Source organism: Schistocerca piceifrons, chromosome 7, assembly GCF_021461385.2.
Source record: "Schistocerca piceifrons isolate TAMUIC-IGC-003096 chromosome 7, iqSchPice1.1, whole genome shotgun sequence".
NCBI classification, from domain to species: Eukaryota; Metazoa; Arthropoda; class Insecta; order Orthoptera; family Acrididae; genus Schistocerca; species Schistocerca piceifrons.
Window position 1 is genome coordinate 496,505,111 of NC_060144.1, and position 18,085 is coordinate 496,523,195.

Sequence of the window (18,085 nt, forward strand, 5' to 3'; positions counted from 1 at the left end):
AAGTAATTACAGCTCTCGGTCACAAAATTGAAGCCTTTTGACCAGGTTTAGACACTTATATGAGTGTCTTCACCAGAAATTAAGTATTCAAGTTGGCATGTCACATATAAAATAAATATTAAGCGAGTATTAATTGGTGGAAAACAAGCCACTACGTGGTGCTCGCATATGTCGAGCAACAGGTAGCTTCAGACAGCTGCCTGCGCAGCTCCTCCTGTATCCAGGAGAGCACCTCTTCAACCGAAGCAAATCCATCCCCACGAATCTCTTTCTTCAGGCCTCCAAACATATGCAAATCACATAGGGAGGATGTGTAAGACCTTCCCAACGAAACTTCTGCAGTGTAGCCGAAACAACCTTGATAACATGGGGGCATTATCGTGCAACAGAATGATATCGTCCATCAACATTCTTGGGATTTTGGACTTGTGACGCTGTGTTCCAGAAAGTGAATGGGCAACGGGTCATTACAGCCAAAGAAAAAGCTTATCGTGACTTTCCAAAGGCTGGCGGGCCTGCTGTTTCGACTTCGCTGCAGGAGTTTCGCTGGAAAACCGTTAGTCCCGATGTCTCCCCATGCCATTTCCATATTGTTGGAGCGTGAAGAAAGTTATTCGTCTCCATCGATCTGTTTCGAAAAATGGAACAAATCATGATTCCATAGTCAACCGCAAACATTTTTCCATAGAAGGACTGGCGCCTGTGTCACAGTGGGATAAACGTATTAAAAGTAAAGGGTATTATTTTTGAAATAATGAGCAGTTCACTCACGTTTTTCTTCCATCTGTCTCGATTTCGTTTGACTACTCCTTATATGTTGTGTTGGGAGGGAGGAAGGTGATTTCGGTGGTGAGATGCCATCTATTTTAGCTGACGTTGAGACGAGAGTGATAAAGGTTTTAAAATTTTGTGAAGCATATGCACTTCAGTCGATCTTAGGCAGGAGATTTTAGTGTGTTGCAGAGAGCCGGCTCATCCTTTATGTTCCAGTGTTCAGCTAGCCACAGCTACATGCTATGTTTTTTTAATTCTTTGTAACATTTTTTGCTATACGTTTTGAGTCTGACAGCGTACGTGATTTTCTAGTTTTTTGTGTGTTGTGTTGTTGTTTTTGGGGGAGGAGACCAAACAGCGAGGTCATCGGTCACATCGGATTAGAAAAGTACAGGGAAGGAAGTTGGCTGTGCCCTTTCAAAGGAACCATCCCGGCATTTGCCTGGAACGATTTAGGGAAATCACGGAAGATGGCTGGACATGGGATTGAACCGTCGTCCTCCCGAATGCGAGTCCATTGTGCTAACCACTCGGTCGGTTTTGTGTGTGTGTGTGTGTGCGTGTGTGGGCGCACGTTGGCATGTTTTTAGAACGTTATTTGTGTTTTTCCCTGTAATTACAGCTTTTAATAAGTTTGCACCGTCTATCTACTCTGGTCTCATAAAATTTTAGTGCGGGCGCTGAAATCTTCCTGCCCTGCGCACGCACCAATCATCATCATCATCACTGCGCAATTTTATTGTTCACAGAACTGCAGAGACGTACCTGCAAACAAATCAAAAGTTAATTTTGTAACTTCTTTGTTTTTCGAAGTGACAATTACAGCTTTCTAAGCAGCCCCGGTGGATGTGGCGGCTGTGGAGTAGCCCGCAGCGCCAATTAGCGTATCGCGGGCGCCCTTCGCTGTGAATGGCCAGCTGGGGGTGGTAGAGGGGTCGTCGGGCCGCGCCCACTGGCGCCGCGGGGGCGGAGGGGCGGCGTCGCGGGGGCGGCGCTGGCGCCGGCGCCGGCGCTGGAGGCGGCAGCGGCGGCGGCGGCGGGTTGCGTGGGAGGCAGGGCTCGCCTTAAAGGCCGACGCGGCGGCTGTTGCAGGATGCTGGCCGGCTAGCGGCGAGCGGCTGCGGCTGGCTGAGGCTGCGCAGCGCCCAGGCAGACGCGGCCACCATGCGGCCCCGCGCGCTCGCCTCGCTCATCGCGGTGAGTACCGTCCGCCTCTCTACCTCTACTCTACTCTACTCTGCTGTGGCTAGCACACGGTCGGAGAATGCTTTTTCCTACAGACATCCCATAGAACACTGCGACTAAACCATAAACTACACTGGTGTCCAGAATTAAGGCAACAAAAGGAAATTTTGAAAGCTTGCGTTTATTTTGTCACGAAACAGTGTGAACAGGTGATAGTAAATCACAAACAATGTAAAGAGTACAGAACGCAGACGACTGCAACTTGCGTAACCGTAAACAGAAATGGCCATCGCTTTTTCCAACTTAACGGATTTGCACGTACATTTCGACAACTGCCGGCCGAAGTGGCCGTGCGGTTAAAGGCGCTGCAGTCTGGAACCGCAAGACCGCTACGGTCGCAGGTTCGAATCCTGCCTTGGGCATGGATGTTTGTGATGTCCTTAGGTTAGTTAGGTTTAACTAGTTCTAAGTTCTAGGGGACTAATGACCTCAGCAGTTGAGTCCCATAGTGCTCAGAGCCATTTGAACCATTTGAACCATTTCGACAACTGGTTAATGTGCTCAGTGTGGGGTGTGACCACTCTGGCAGCAATACAGGCCTGAGAACCACGGGGCAAGCTGTGAATGAAGTCATTAGCCTCATGCTGAGGCAGTAACGTCCATTCTTCCCGCAGAGCTGTTCGCATTCTTTGAGAGTGGTTGGTGGATGCTGGCTTAATGCAAGCCTTCTCCCTAGTGCATCCGACATGCTTTACGTGATTCAAATCTGGAGAGCGATTAGACCAAGCCACCCGTTCCATTTTCAAGAAAACATCAACCTCCTGTGCTCTATGAGGTCGAGCGCCATCATCTATCTATACGACGTGTGGTCCCACAGCACCTCGCAACAACCGCTGATGAGGTCCCGAGATTTCATCACAATATCTGACATCAGTTAAACCTTGCCAATTCACCCATAAAATTTCATGAAGAAGGTTTCGATTGGTAAACATGAGGGATTCTCCTCAATCTTGGTCTCTTTCCACAATGTTTGGGCCCCGAAATGGTATTCCAAGTTCCATCCACATGCCAATCCATCCGGAACCTCTCCCTAGATTAAATTGGGACTAATCTGTGAAAACAACATTGGCCCACTGTTCGACTGTCCAGATGGCATTTCCTCTCTAGACGTTACCTTCTGTGAAGACGGAGATAGGCATACAGTATGTCTCTGACAATAAAGGCCACTCTGCCGAAACCTTCTGCACACCGTTTGCCTCGATACAACACGTTCAGTGGATGCCTCGAGCTCAGGTGCCAACTGATGAGCAGTACTAAGGCGCTAATGTCGTGCCCTTACAGCCAATATGTCTCAAGTCACACAGGTCGGACCTGCTTTGGTCTTCGGGATTTTCGGCCTCTGTAAACCATCGCCACATCCAGGAAACAATAGAACGATTCGCATCAAGTCAGCCGGCCAAATCAGTTTGCGACTTTCCTGCTTCCTTTCTACAGCCTTCCGCTGCAGAGAGTCTAGGAGGCATCTCCTCTGTGCCATACTGCACAGTCTCTGACTGTGTGCACCGCGATTGGGGCTACCTGGTAAACACTACCTCGTTTCATAGGTGCCTCGACATCATTGTTGACATAGTTGCCTGTTGACCAGAATGCTATCTTCCGTGCAGAACACGATCGTAGGGATATCTCGTTGACATTTTGATGATAATATCGTGAATTAGACACATGAAGGGGAAACAGAGGTTTGTTGCTTTAATTTTGGACACCAGTGTACTCAAGAAATGAGAAAACTACATTTTCCTGAATACAAACAAGATAAAGTTATCTTCTAAAAGGATAGAAACTGAAGTAATGAATTAAAATTTGTGCTAAGGCCAGGACTTGATCCCAGGTCCACTGCTTACGAGGCGGATGTGCTAACCACTACACCTCTGTCACACTATGGCTGTCACAGATGCATGGAATACTCTAGTCCAACGCCCTCCCTAACACAATCTTCAATTCACATCTTCAGCCTATTTTCCCCTTCTTAAATCCTCAGTACTGTAGAGGTTTTCCGATATTGGAATAGCACCCCAGCTTTGTTTTCCCATTATATATGAAGCTGTGGTGCTATTACAGTATCGCAGAACCTTGGCAATACTGTTGATTTAATAAGGGGAAAATAGACTGAAGGCGTAAATGAAAGTTTGTGTTAAGGAGGGCAGGGGACTGGGGTAGTCCGAGCATCTGTCATAGCCACAGTGCTACAGAGGTGTAGAGATCAGCACATCTGCCTCGTAAGCAGTGGACCAGGGTTCAAGTCCCAGCCTTGGCACAAATTTTAATTCATTACTTCAGCTTCTATATTATCGAAAATACGAGCGGCTTTCAATAAGTAATGCAAAACATTTTTTTTCTGAAATAAAGTTAGTTTTATTCAGGATCGTAACACACCATATTATTCCAGACTCTTTGGGTACAAAACCTATTTCTCAATGTAATCTCGGCTCAGTGCGATAGCCTTACGCCACCTTACTGTGACGGCCTGTATGCCCGCATAGTACCACTAGCCAGTCGATGTCGGAGCCAACTTCTTCTGCATCAGTAACTCAAAATCATCCACGCACTGTTTCCGGAGGGGTGCATCCTTCATTGGGCCAAACAGACGGAAGTCGGAAGGTTCGAGATCTGGGCTGTAGGGCGCGTGAGGAACAACAGTCCAACGAAGCTTTCTGAGTTTCTCTCGGGTGCGCAGACTTGTGCGACGCCTTACCTTATCACAGAGAAGTTCGTTTGCACTTTCGTGATGACGAACATGCTGAAGTCGTTTCTTCAATCTCCTGCTGGTGCCACAGTATACTTCAGAGTTGAGCGTTGCACGGTGAGGTAGGACATCAAATAGCACAACCCCTTCAGAGTCCCAGACGCCCGTCGCTACGACTTTAACCGCTGAATCAAGTACCATGTGTATCAACGTAGATGCAAGGCTAATGAAGAAATGGACAAAAATGTCGTGAAAGCCTTTCGAAGCGTATGTCCTGAAATGTGTCGCAAGATGTCATGGATCTCATATAGATCTCTGTGTAAGACACGATATTGCACACACAGACATGCTGGATATGTCGTTTCCACGCGTAAGTACGCCAGTATGCAATGCACTGTATGACAAGTGTAGCACAAAAAAGGCTCTGAATAACTTCCAGAAAACCATCTAGACCCACTTTTACGCTATGGAATGGGCATTCATAACTTGTTCGTGCGACAGTAACAGTTGCTTCATACAGTGAACTGCTGTTTATTGTCCGTTCTTTCGATGTCAACGTATAACAGGCCCATCTTATGTTAATAAGACTTGTCGAAGATGATTTAAGACGAAATTAGTAAAAAGAAAGTCTTCTGGTGTTTCTAAGACGTCTTTTCTGAATCATTTGGGATACATAGAGCGCTTTCCTCAATAACAAACTTGCGACATCTGTGTAAGAGCCTAGATTCAAAGGGATCAGTTTGGACCCGTAACACCTTACCACAAATAAAAAAAAAAAACTCAACAGGAGCAGGGAAAGACGCAATAAACATCACGGAAACAAAGATAAACGAGCTCCTGGGTAACTGTAGCAACGAGAGGGTTGCAGTGGGTGGTGCTGGGTTGAGAGGAGAATACGCTAGTACTAACATCGAATCCGGGATAGTGGCAGCAGTTTCAAAATAAGAAATAAAATACATAATATCAATGAACATCCAGGACAGTAAATAAATATCAGTCACTTTTTTCCCTTCTTGCAAAGCAAAAGGCACTAGAATTTAGCAACATCAGGCATCAGTTGCAAAAATGTTAGAATAATGTCACTCAGTCACAGTTCAACCCCTGTACTATTTGGTACCCGACAGCTTTCCTTACAACAATTTCAACCTATCTTGGCAACTCAACTTTACACATCTTTCCGAAGTCTGTTACAAATGGCTACTAATGCCCCCCAAAAAACGTCATTACAAATACACATTCGATACTTCAGATGTTCAACTCTTGGGCCATTACCAAAATTAGCAGGGAAAACAGGTTACAAATGACGAGCCGACAGTACTGATTTGGTCCGAATTTCATCTGTCGCCAGTGCAGCGACCTGAGCCAATGTTTCTAATTACACCTTAACCGCTGTTTGGCCGAACAACAAACACACCAAATAAACCCAAGACGCCCAAGCCACGTCATGTGCTAGGAGCACGCAAAATCACAATTTCCTTTATCAAACCTCTCCATGGGAAAATACTCCAATAGTAGTAACGCAGGTTAACGTGTTTAACTTCACCATACCACCAGGGACACAGAGACATGTATATGCATGACTTCTTATGTACCACACGCCAAGAGATGAACAACTATAAGTATTCAGTAACTGACACATAAAAAGACCGCAACAACTCGATAACTTAATTAGAAAGCTCAGAATAACAACGTAACCATTTAATACATTTCTGAACAATTTCCGTCCATCAGACCACTGCTTCGGCACAACTGACAAGAATTGCGAAGGCTACACTTTTATTTTCAATGAAATGCAAGTTTCCTTTTTCCGTGCATATAGAAACAGAGGTACCGAGCAACACAAGGGTGCCCTACAAGTTCAGAACACTTGAACTATCGCAGCAGACAAGTTCGTCACTATACAGGGCGGTCCATTGATCGTGACCGGGCCAAATATCTCACGAAATAAGCGTCAAACGAAAAAATTACAAAGAACGAAACTTGTACAGCTTGAAGGGGGAAACCAGATGGCGCTATGGTTGGCCCGCAAGATGGCACTGCCATAGGTCAAACGGGTATCAACTGCGTTTTTTTTTTTTTTTTTTTTTAATAGGGACCCCCATTTTTATTACATATTCGTGTAGTACGTAAAGAAATATGAATGTTTTAGTTGGACCACTTTCTTCGCTTTGTGATAGATGGCGCTGTAATAGTCACCAACATACGTCTCACAATTTTAGACGAACAGTTGGTAACAGGTAGGTATTGTAAACGAAAATACAGAACGTATTTCCATTGTTCCAATGTGATACATGTACCTTAATGAACTTATCATTTCTGAGAACGCATGCTGTTACTGTGTGATTACCTGTAAATGCCACATTAATGCAATAAATGCTCAAAAAGATGTCCGTGAACCGCAATGTATTTGTCAATACGTGTAACGACATTCCTCTCAACAGCGAGTAGTTCGCCTTCCGTAATGTTCGCACATACATTAACAATGCTCTGACGCATGTTGTCAGGCGTTGTCGGTGGATAACGATAGCAAATATCCTTCAACTTTCCCCACAGAAAGAAATCCGGGGACGTCAGATCCGGTGAACGTGCGGGCGGTGGTATGGAGCTTCGACGACCAATCCACCTGTCATGATATATGCCATTCAGTACCGCTTCAACCGCACGCGAGCTATATGCCGGACATCCAACACGTTGGAAGTCCATCACCATTCTGTCATGCAGGGAACACCTTGTAGTAACATCGGTAGAACATTACGTGACGTTTCACATGTGGCTGAACACTTCCTGTTACCTTAAATAACTTACCTATCCGGCGAACGGTCCCCACTTGGATGTGTCGTCCAGGATACCTAGCAGCATACATAGCACACGCCCGTTGGGCATTTTGATCATAATAGCCATACATCAACACGATATAGACCTTTTCCACAATTGGTAAACGGTCCATTTTAACACGGGTGATGTATCACGAAGCAAATACCGTCCGCACGTTTGTGACTATTACAGCGCCATCTACCACAAAGCGAAAAAAGAGGTCCAACTAAAACATTAATATTTCTTTACGTACTACACGAATATGTAATAAAAAATAGGGGTTCCTATTTTTAAAAAAACGCAGTCAATACCTGTTTGACCTATGGCATCGCCGGTTGATGTGGCCGAGCGGTTCTAGACGCTACGGTCTGGAACCGCGCGACCACTACGGTCGCCGGTGCGAATCCTGCCTCGGGCATGGATGTGAGTGATGTCCTTAGGTTAGTTAGGTTTAAGTAGTTCTAGGGGACTGATGACCTCAGATGTTAAGTCCCATAGTGCTGAGAGCCATTTGAACCAACCTTTGGCAGCGCCATTTAGCGTCGTGCCAACCATAGCGCTATCTGGTTTCCCCCTTCAAGCTAGACGAGTTTCGTTCTTTGTAGTTTTTTCATTTGATGCTTATTTCTTGAGATATTTGGCCCGGTCACTATCAATGGACCACCCTGTATATCCAGTTCACAAATCCCTCAGCGCCGAGGACAAAATGCTCAGACGTAGTTAAAAAATTTAGTACCCAAGGCAATGTGCTTACAGCAGACAGAATATTTCCCAAAGTCATTGTGCCCTGTCATCTGTACCGACCAATTGCCATCACATGCCCACAGCCAGAACCGCCGCAGCCAATGTCCGCACACGTCCTCCGTTCGCCTCACGTCTTGTGCAAGACCCGTTTATTCCTTCCCGGAGTCCCAGTTCGCTCCTCCTCGTCGAACGCCGAACTGCCTCGCGTCATCCACCGCCGCACCCTCTGTCGCCACCGGCGGCGTACTCTTCTCAGCTGCCGGCCGCGGCGGGCAGTTCAAACGACGGCGCTCGATATGATTCCGTAGCGGCACGGTAACATTCAGCACCGTGTCGCTCCACCTTTTGCATGGTAACACGGTTCGATATTTCCCGACATGTTGCCCACGAGATGGTGGACACGTTGCTTCTGAAGCGCACAAGTTGCTTCTCAAGCGTGCCACACTCTTCGGCGGCGGAGCCCCACAGGTCATCCACGTGTGTGCAGAATTCCTTCGACGGCGCATTGCAAGGTTCCACACGCGCACAAAGCACACTCTAAGGTGTTCATGTCAGTAGAAACCCACGAGCCATAATTCTCAGGTATCGATCATCGATCGCTGTTGTTGACAACAGGCGAGCACAGCGAGTCAGGGCTTCAATTATTAGCGTCTCACTGTAGTGGCTGGATGTTTGAATGTTGTCGGTGTGATGTGCGTCAATGTGGCTGGCAGCTTCCCATACTTACAACTCTTCTTGAAGCAAAGTGACAAAGCTCGAAACGATCCACGCCGACGCACTGAGCAGCATACGCAACCCATATTGTGCCGTTCGCGAATAGAGACATAGTGACTGTGTTGAACTGCACTTAACTTAATTCCGTTGAAAAGATAGCTGCATGTAATAGTTTCCTAGGATCAAAAAAGTATTATTTAAAAAGAGGTACACGGGTCATGACGTTGTGCAAAACTTGTTTTCAGCAATTTATTTGTTTATCTATTTACTTACTAATTTATTTACGGGACATGGTCCAAATTCTAGTTATTTCACGCCGGCCGGTGTGGCCGAGCGGTTCTAGGCTCTTCAGTCTGGAACCGCGCGACCGCTACGGTCGCAGGTTCGAATCCTGCCTCGGGCATGGATGTGTGTGATGTCCTTAGGTTAGTTAGGTTTAAACAGTTCTGAGTTCTAGGGGCTGAGGACCTCAGATGTTAAGTCCCATAGTGCTCAGAGCCATTTGAACCATTTTCTAGTTATTTCTATACAATTGACAAGGTGAGACACGGACGTGCAGCAGTGAATTAATAGGCACGCCTGTACGTAATTGGTTTGATTGCACCTAGCGGGGTGGCCGAGCGGTTCTAGGCGTTACAGTCTGGAACCGCGCGACCGCTACAGTCGCAGGTTCGAATCCTGCCTCGGAGTTCGAAGTTCTAGGGGACTGATGACCTCAGAAGTTAAGTCCCATAGGGCTCAGAGCTTTTTTTTTTTTTTTCTTTCTTTTTTTTCCACCTAGACAGAGGTTCCGATATGACGATATTTGTATGTGTGTGTCGTTGTTGTTGTTGTCGTCTTCAGTCCAAAACACTGGTTTGATGCAGCTATCCATGCTACTCTATCTGTGCAAACCTCTTCATCTTCTGCAACATCCATCCACCTTAATGTGTTTAGTGTATTCATCTCTTGATCTTCCTCTACGGCTCTTACCCTCCACGGTTCCCTCCAGTACTAAACTGGTGATCCCTTGATGCCTCAGAACGTGTCCTACCAACCGATCCCTTCGTCTAGTCAGGTTGCGCCACGAATTTCTTGTCTCCCCAATTCCGTTCAGTACCTTCTCACTAGTTACGTGATCTACCCATCTAACCTTCAGCATTCTTCTGTAGCACCACATTTCGAAAGCTTCTATTCTCTTCTTGTCTAAACTGCTCATCGTCCATGTTTCACTTCCATACATGGCCACAATCCATAGACATGCTTTCAGGAAACACTTACCAACACTTGAATCCACGTTCGAGTCAACAAATTTCTCTTCTTCAGAAACGCTTTTCTCGCCATTGCCAGTATATATTTTATATCATCTCTATTTCGACCACCATCAGCTATTTTGCTGACCAAATAGCAAAAGTCATCTACTACTTCAAGTGTCTCATTTATTAACCTAATTCCATCAGCATCACCTGATTCAATTCTACTACTTTCCATTATCCTCGTTTTGCTTTTGTTGCTGTTCATCTTATATCTTCCTTTCAAGACGCTGTCCATTCCGTTCAACTGCTCTCCCAAGTCCTTTACTGTCTCTGACAAAATTACAATATCATCAGTAAACCTCGAAATAGTTCTAAGTTCTAGGGGATGATGACCTCAGATGTTAAGTCCTATAGTACTTAGAGCCATTTGAACCATTTTTTTTATAATTAATAATTGAAATTGGTTACCAAATAAATCAAACTCTTGCGATGAAAGACTGGTACAGATAGCAAGATACCCTCTTCTGTTCTCGGCCAAACGTGGTCGTGCCGTATATATGCTGGCTGTGGCCGGGACGTCTACCTCCCCCCCCCCCCTCCTCTATTAAAGCAAGAGGAGGGACACACAGTGGTAGCCGCCTGGTCTTGTCCTGAAGGATACTCAGTCCAGAAGAGCGCGGAAAGCGGGAACATACCAGACACACCGCGCAACGACCGCAAGCGTCGTTATTCGTGCCGGCTGTCTGCAGTGATTCACAGAGCGAGTCCCGGGTTCACAACCGGACTGACGCCCGCAGCTCTCTGCGGACCCGCGCCGCCGCTCTGTGATATACGGCGCCTTCCTAGCCTGCATCCGCAGCGAAAGTTGTCTTCAATGTTCATCAGTATCCAGAGGTACCACCAGACTCCACCGTAAACTGTTACTAAGGAGATACCCGACGCAAACGGCTAAAACCGAATAAAAATAATTTTACAATACGGATATGTGTTATTCTGCCACGGCTGAAAATCATTTATCTTTAATATCCTGCGTCTGTGTTCATCTATGTTTGAAGAGTAACGAATCTAAGGACTGTAAGGGACAAGCCGCTGACAAACCAATAACCTGTAATAGACAGCTAGAACCAGCACATTCACAAGGGTTAAATTTAGATGTTGTTTGTCAGAAAGCTAAATATTTGCTTGAAACAAAATGTATTAACGCATGCAGTACTTAACAGAATCTTATTTCCCAAACTGGAAATTACTACATGTCATATGTTCTTCTTTTGGTCGTCATCGAAGTACAAATTCTGATTTTTGATGAAGTGATTAAAACAAAATGAAATGGACCACGACCCACACTTCACAAGGATAACGTGCAGATATGCTACATCGTTTTCGGTATATCCACACTTCTGTAATCCAGTATCAAATGCCACCAATCATTGTGTTATCCACGTCTTGACCACTACCTGTTCCATTCCGCTTGTGTTTTAATCACATCCTTGAAACTTAACTTTCGCACTTTGATGGCGAATAAGGGAAGAACATTAGATTAGACAATAGTTTCTATTATGGAAAATATGGCTAAGTACTGCAATGCGATAACATATATTGTTTCAAACAAATGCATAGTTTTTCCCAAATTCTAACTCATTTATGACTCTCGTGAATATGCTGGTCGTAACTAACTTCAAATGGTTCAAATGGCTCTGAGCACTATGGGACTCAACATCTTAGGTCATAAGTCCCCTAGAACTTAGAACTACGTAAACCTAACTAACCTAAGGACATCACACACACCCATGCCCGAGGCAGGATTCGAACCTGCGACCGTAGCAGTCCCGCGGTTCCGGACTGCAGCGCCAGATCCGCTAGACCACCGCGGCCGGCCGTAACTAACTGTTGCAGAGTATTTTTCCGTCAGCGACTTGTGCCTTGTAGTCTTTTAGTAGATTTTCAGACACGGACTGTACAAAAATTCAGACTTTGACAGATAAATGATCGCGACGACTTCTAAAACAGACACACCTCCCTATCTTAAAACCGTTTTATAACATTTTACCCATTGACTTGGAGGGTTCCCTTGTCATAAAACGTTGCACAAAAGACTAGTTTATCGAATAATGGAAGATAATGTTGAAACAGGCTTAGGAGAGAACCACTTTAGTTTTAGGAGAAGTAGGGCCATCTCAGAAGCAATTTTAGCCTATCGGTGAAAATAGTGGGCAGACATCGGAAAAACAAGGAAACATATAAGTGGTGGTCAGAAACAGTCTGCAGAGCTTGTAAGGGTGTTGCAGGGTAGGTTTCGCTGAGAAATAATTGCTAATAACAGATATTCGATTTAACGAATGAAGCCGTTGCACGCACAAATTCAAGCGACCCACCACGACGGTGTCGCCAAATGTGTTCTTAGTTTCGTTTCCTGAAACGGAATAAGAGAGTGATACAAAAAATGGACGTGCAACGGTAGTAAGAAGTGAACCCAAGCCAAAAGCTGAGCAGTCTCGTGCGCCATCATCTGCGCTACGAGGACAACCGACACTAACTGTATCTGGCGGGCGGCTTGAATTAGCCCGCGCAGCGGCCTGATGGGCTAACTTCAGTGTATTATACACTCACAAGCAGCGCAACGTGGTTTCAGCTGCAGGGGCTGAGGTATACTCCGTTCTTCTTATGTACATCAACATGGAGTAGTCAGCACGTATGTAATGGTACAAGAGAACAAAGTCAGGAAATCTGTATGGCAGGGACGATCATTTTCAACATCGACATTAAATTTGTATGCTGCTGAGGCAGTGTGGGAAGCAAAGGATTGTCGCAATGAAGGAGTGAACCGAAAACCGGCACGATCTGGTCCAGTGATGACGTATCAGTGGTAGCCCAAAGCGAAAATGAATTGAGTTGATAGCTTCTTCAAATACAGCGAGTGCTACGTGCTGGCTACAATATGCACGTAAGCAAAAACAAACCCATGGTGGGAAACGTGGGTGGCTAAATAGTAAACTTGACCGATCACTCTTGAAGAAGTGGATGAATTTTTCGGGAGTAGACTACACAAAGGTATAAGATATACTAGCAACAACCGAATAATATAAAAGGGCTTCCTATGAAACAAAGCAACTGCAAACATCCAAACGTATAAACTCTGAAGGAAGAAAAAGTATGTGGAAAATTGTTTGAAACAAATATCTGTGTGGATACGAAACATGGAGTATGGGGAAGACGAAACGGATTCACATGCTTTGATCGATTAAGGAGTGAAGAAATTGTGCAACGCGTCAATGAAAAAATCTAACAAATAACGTAATTAAACGAAGAGAGAGTTGGTTTGGCTGATATTACGAGATGCGTAGTTAAGGTGTGGTGGAGGGAAAGGCTAGCAGAAGCAGGCGCAGGTATGATGGTGGATGCAACGGTTATGCTGAAATGAAGGAAATAGATGGCAAGAGGCGAGAACAGAGAGCTGCATCTAAACTTCGAAATAGAACTAAACGTCGCATGAAGTACAGAAAAATTATAATTCTTGTGGTTCATGACCACAGAATAATAAAGCTACGAGAAATGTTTGTTACTGCTACGTAATACGTACTACCTCATAATCCTTAAAAACGTAAGTAGAAGTTGTCCGTTGACATTTGGTTCTTATGTTGTAGAAGCAGTAGCAGTTTTATTGATTCGTACATCACTGTTAGAAGGGTATCGGGAATGTCATGGTATTACAAACGAAAAGGATATAAAAGATGCAGGCATCCAGATTTTTACATGTCTCTTTTGTCAAATGTGGCGTTATAGTAGGACCTTTGGATGAAATAATTTACAAAATCCGTCGAAAAATTAAATGAGGTGGCCAGAAAGAGTCTGAAGCCTCAATTCCTTCCGGATACGAGGCTAGTCTCATTGAAACAGCGCAAGCCCATTCGGTTTACCCCTAGTGTACAATATTATTTTGCAAGGAAGTTATTTAATAATAAAAAATTAAGAGTACAGTGTCTGTTCATTTCTCACTACCAGTAACTGCATACTCTCTACCCAGTATTTATAATGTAATACTACACGTTCTATCAGCTGATTTCACGACCTTAGCGACGGCCCTTGATATCGATACTGTGTGTCGCACCTTCCCCTTTCCTTGCCAGAAAAACTGATTCTGCAGCCCTCAATAATGGGTAAGATAGTCCTGTACAAGGCAAACATAGAACAAGGAAAGTATACGAATTGGGCAAACGACCAATAATGCATCTGGTACTGACACAGACAAGGTCAGGTCAAGAATTCAGTATTTTGAAATACTGGTAGCATTTCAGCATTCACATTGGCTGAGGTAATCGGTTTAATACATCGATCCTAACGGCACAGTGGATTGTTGCCAATGTCGCACGCAGTTGCAAATAACGTCTACATCTGAAGTTAAAATCTTCTGAGTTACTAGGCAGCGTCATGTTTCTTCTAAAATGTTAGACGTTTCGACCCCTCTGCTGGGATCATCCTCAGGATCTTTTGGTGTCCACTACTGCTAGAACGAGTGTCGTGCCCATTTATAAAGGGGGAGTTTTCTGGCGTTCGTGCTGGATAAGTGATAGTATTGGTGAAAATTCATGTGGCTACCATTGGTGGGCCATAGTCATAGGCTAATATTCCCGCTCTGATGCAGAATAAAGGGCGTTGGCAACTCATCTCCTGTGGATACCATTGGCGGTCCATCGTCATTGGATAGAAAGGCACTGTTCCACACTTACACTGGAGAAGGGTTATTGGTTGAAATGCATGCTACCGCTATTGGTTGGTCGTCATCAGTGGCTAGATTCGAAACGGACAGAACAAGAGAGGGGGAATGTTTACCCAAAATATTATTGTCCGCCGAGGTGACTAGCAGCTCGTTGTTTATGCCGCTCACACACCGCGGCCGCGTATTTACTTCCTTGATGCCGGGGAGCCACGATACCGGAAGCCTATAGCCGTCCTCTCGATTGAAATTAGATGCATTCTTAGAAATTTTAACAGCTTCTCGGACCTTTCTTCTATAAATGTTTGTTTCTTTAGCCAGTACACGAACGTTATTTTGTCAGTGACATCCTTTGACATTGTGTTTCGATACCACTTGTGAACCCTTCTTTTATTTCCGTCATTGCTTCTTCGATAAATTGCTTGAACAATATGGGACAAGGACTGCATCGCCGCCTTATATACTGTCTAAACCAACCATTAATCTCTTGGTCTTCTATTCTTATTGCTCCCTCTTTATTATTCTCAGTTGTCGAACGCTTTTTCTATGAAAGTGTCTTCAATTTGTGAAGTCTTGCCTACATTATCAAGCGCCGTCAGAATTGCCTCTCTTGCACCTTTACTTCTCCTCAAGCCAAAATGCTTCAGTATTATTTATCATTCTGCTGTATAAGATCCTGCAAGAACGGGACCAACGACGACTGAAGAGAGTCTTTCGACGTAACAAAAGTGCAACCCTTCCGCAAATTGCTGCAGATTTCAGTGCTGGCCCTTCAACAAGTGTCAGCGTACGAACCATTCAACAAAACATCAACGATGTTGGCTTTCCGAGCCGAAGGCCCACTCGTTTACCCTTGATGACCGCACGACACAAAGCTTTACGCCTCGCCTGGGCCCGTCAACACCGACATTGGACTGTTGATGACTGGAACCATGTTCCTGGTCGGACGAGTCTCGTTTCAAACTGTATCGAATGTATGGACGTGTACGTGTATGGAGACAACCTCATGAATCCATGGATCCAGCATATCAGCAGGGGAGTATTCAAACTGGTGGAGGCTCTGTAATGGTGTGGGGCGTATGCAGTTGGAGTGACATGGGACCCCTGATAAGCGAGAATACGACTTTGGCAGGTGACACGTTCGTAGGCGTCCTGTCTACCACCTGCATCCATTCTTGTTCATTCTGCATTCCGACGGACTGGGGCTATCCCAGCAGGACAATGCGACACCCCACAAGTCCAGAATTGCTATAGAGTGAATCCAGGAACAATCTTCTGAGTTTAAACACTTCCGTCGGCCACCAACCTCCCCAGACATGAACATTACTGAGCATATCTGGGATGCCTTGCAACGTGCTGTTCAGTAGAGATCTCCACCCCCTCGTACTCTTACGGACTTATGGACAGCCCTGCAGGATTCGTGGTGTCAGTACCCTCCGGCACTACTTCGGACATTAGTGGTGTCCGTGCCACGTCGTGCTGCGCCACTTCTGCGTTCTGTACCAGTTTCCTTGGCTCTTCAGTGTGTATCTCGGAATACTGCGGGAAATCAGCAGGTGTTTACTAACTGTGGACGCTGGAGCTGAGTGTTCTCTTCTCGGTGCAGCCTGTTGCCGGAGGCGCGGCCACCTGTTGCGGGTGTTTAGGAGTCTGCCGGCGGCGCCGTCCCCCGCTATCGCCGCCGCATCGACACCCGCCGACACTTGTTGCATTTACATACAACGCCACGCCGCCGCCGAAACCCGACGCTGCGCTGCCGGCGGCCGGCCGGTAATGGCCGGGAATAAGCCGTGAAATACGAGCCGACTCCTTCGGCGCGTCCAAATTTATGAGCGTGCCGCGTCCGTTAGGCGACACGCGTGTCGCACGGCCGGTACCTTACAGACCTTACTCCACAGGGCTACTCCTTCTTCTTATCTGTGTCGCGCCCCTGCTGTCCGATCCGATCAACTGCTCCCAAGCAACAATGGTCTCTCTGCAGTATACATCAATCAAGCAAGCAAGCAAAGAATGTGCAAAGACAAAGGCGCATCTATTAACTATTTAAGTAGCTGCATCTATGTAGGTTTCCGCTCGCTTTTCATTCGTGTTATACGGAATGTAAAATGTTCCATTTTTCATCTGTCGTAATCACGATAGTAGCTGCCCACTTTCACTCCACTCCACAATACGAAATGTGGACTACCTTCTCAAGCCATGGAAAGGCGCCAACAGCAGTTCAGGAAATACCGTTCTTGTGAAGCAAACTAGCTTTTTATTCTCACGGAGTAAAGAATGCTGCCGAATGGGACGTCAAATTAACTCCATATTTTTAGATTTCCATAAGGCTTTTGACACCGTTCTTCACAAGCGACATCCAATCATATTGCGTGCCTATTTACTGTCGTGTTAATTGTGCGGCTAGATTCGTAATTTCTTGTCCGAAAGGGTACACTTCCTAATAACTGACGGAATGTGTAAGGGGTCCGTAGGCCCTTACTATATTTTTGCACTCGATACAGGTCGATAGGGCGAACAATCGATTGTGGCATGTTGCGAGAGCGAGTGTCGAGATGCGCCAGAGTGGTTGGCGGGAATTGTGTGTATGTGTGGAGGCCATTATTTGAATACAGGGTTTTTAACCGAGAAGGGTGTCACCATCGCCGTGGTTAGACCACTAAATAATAAATAAATACCGGGAAAGTGATGAAGTATCTTTATAAATGTGATCAGTGACGTTACTAGTGCCGATATTTAGTTTCGCGTCTACCGCGCCGGCCTAACCTTCGATTGCAGTGTTGGATGCAGTGATGGATTAGCGTGTGACGATAATGGCAAATGAAGAAAGCCTGTGCTGAGATTAGCCGTAATTAGATATGTATGACGAAGACAGTGGCTGTCTCGTTTTTGTGTTTTGAGAAGAATATAAGTTCGTAATTAGTAAAACTGTGTTGGTGATCCTTATTACCATTAATTCAGTGTTATAGTATTGAACAGGACGAACTGGAAAGTAACAACTTCTGTAGCAGTCAGTTCCGATTACCAGCCCCATTAGGTTCACGGTCATGTTAATAATAAATGTTGGGCTGCTATTCGATCAGATCAGTCCGGGATAAAAATGGAGGTGTTACAAATGTCATCGAGTAACACAGAAGTAATATCTGGCGTTCCCCACGGAAGTGTTCT

At 45.4% G+C, this 18,085-nt stretch overlaps 1 protein-coding gene across 1 annotated transcript in view; it reads left to right on the top strand.

Moving 5' to 3' along the window:
• LOC124709045 overlaps window positions 1–18,085 on the top strand; it is a 307,771-nt gene that overhangs the window by 51,243 nt on the left and 238,443 nt on the right. The window contains exon 3 of the mRNA XM_047240691.1: window positions 1,867–1,971. Within this exon, the coding sequence (XP_047096647.1) occupies window positions 1,867–1,971 (105 nt within the window). The remainder of the gene's footprint in view (window positions 1–1,866; window positions 1,972–18,085) is intronic.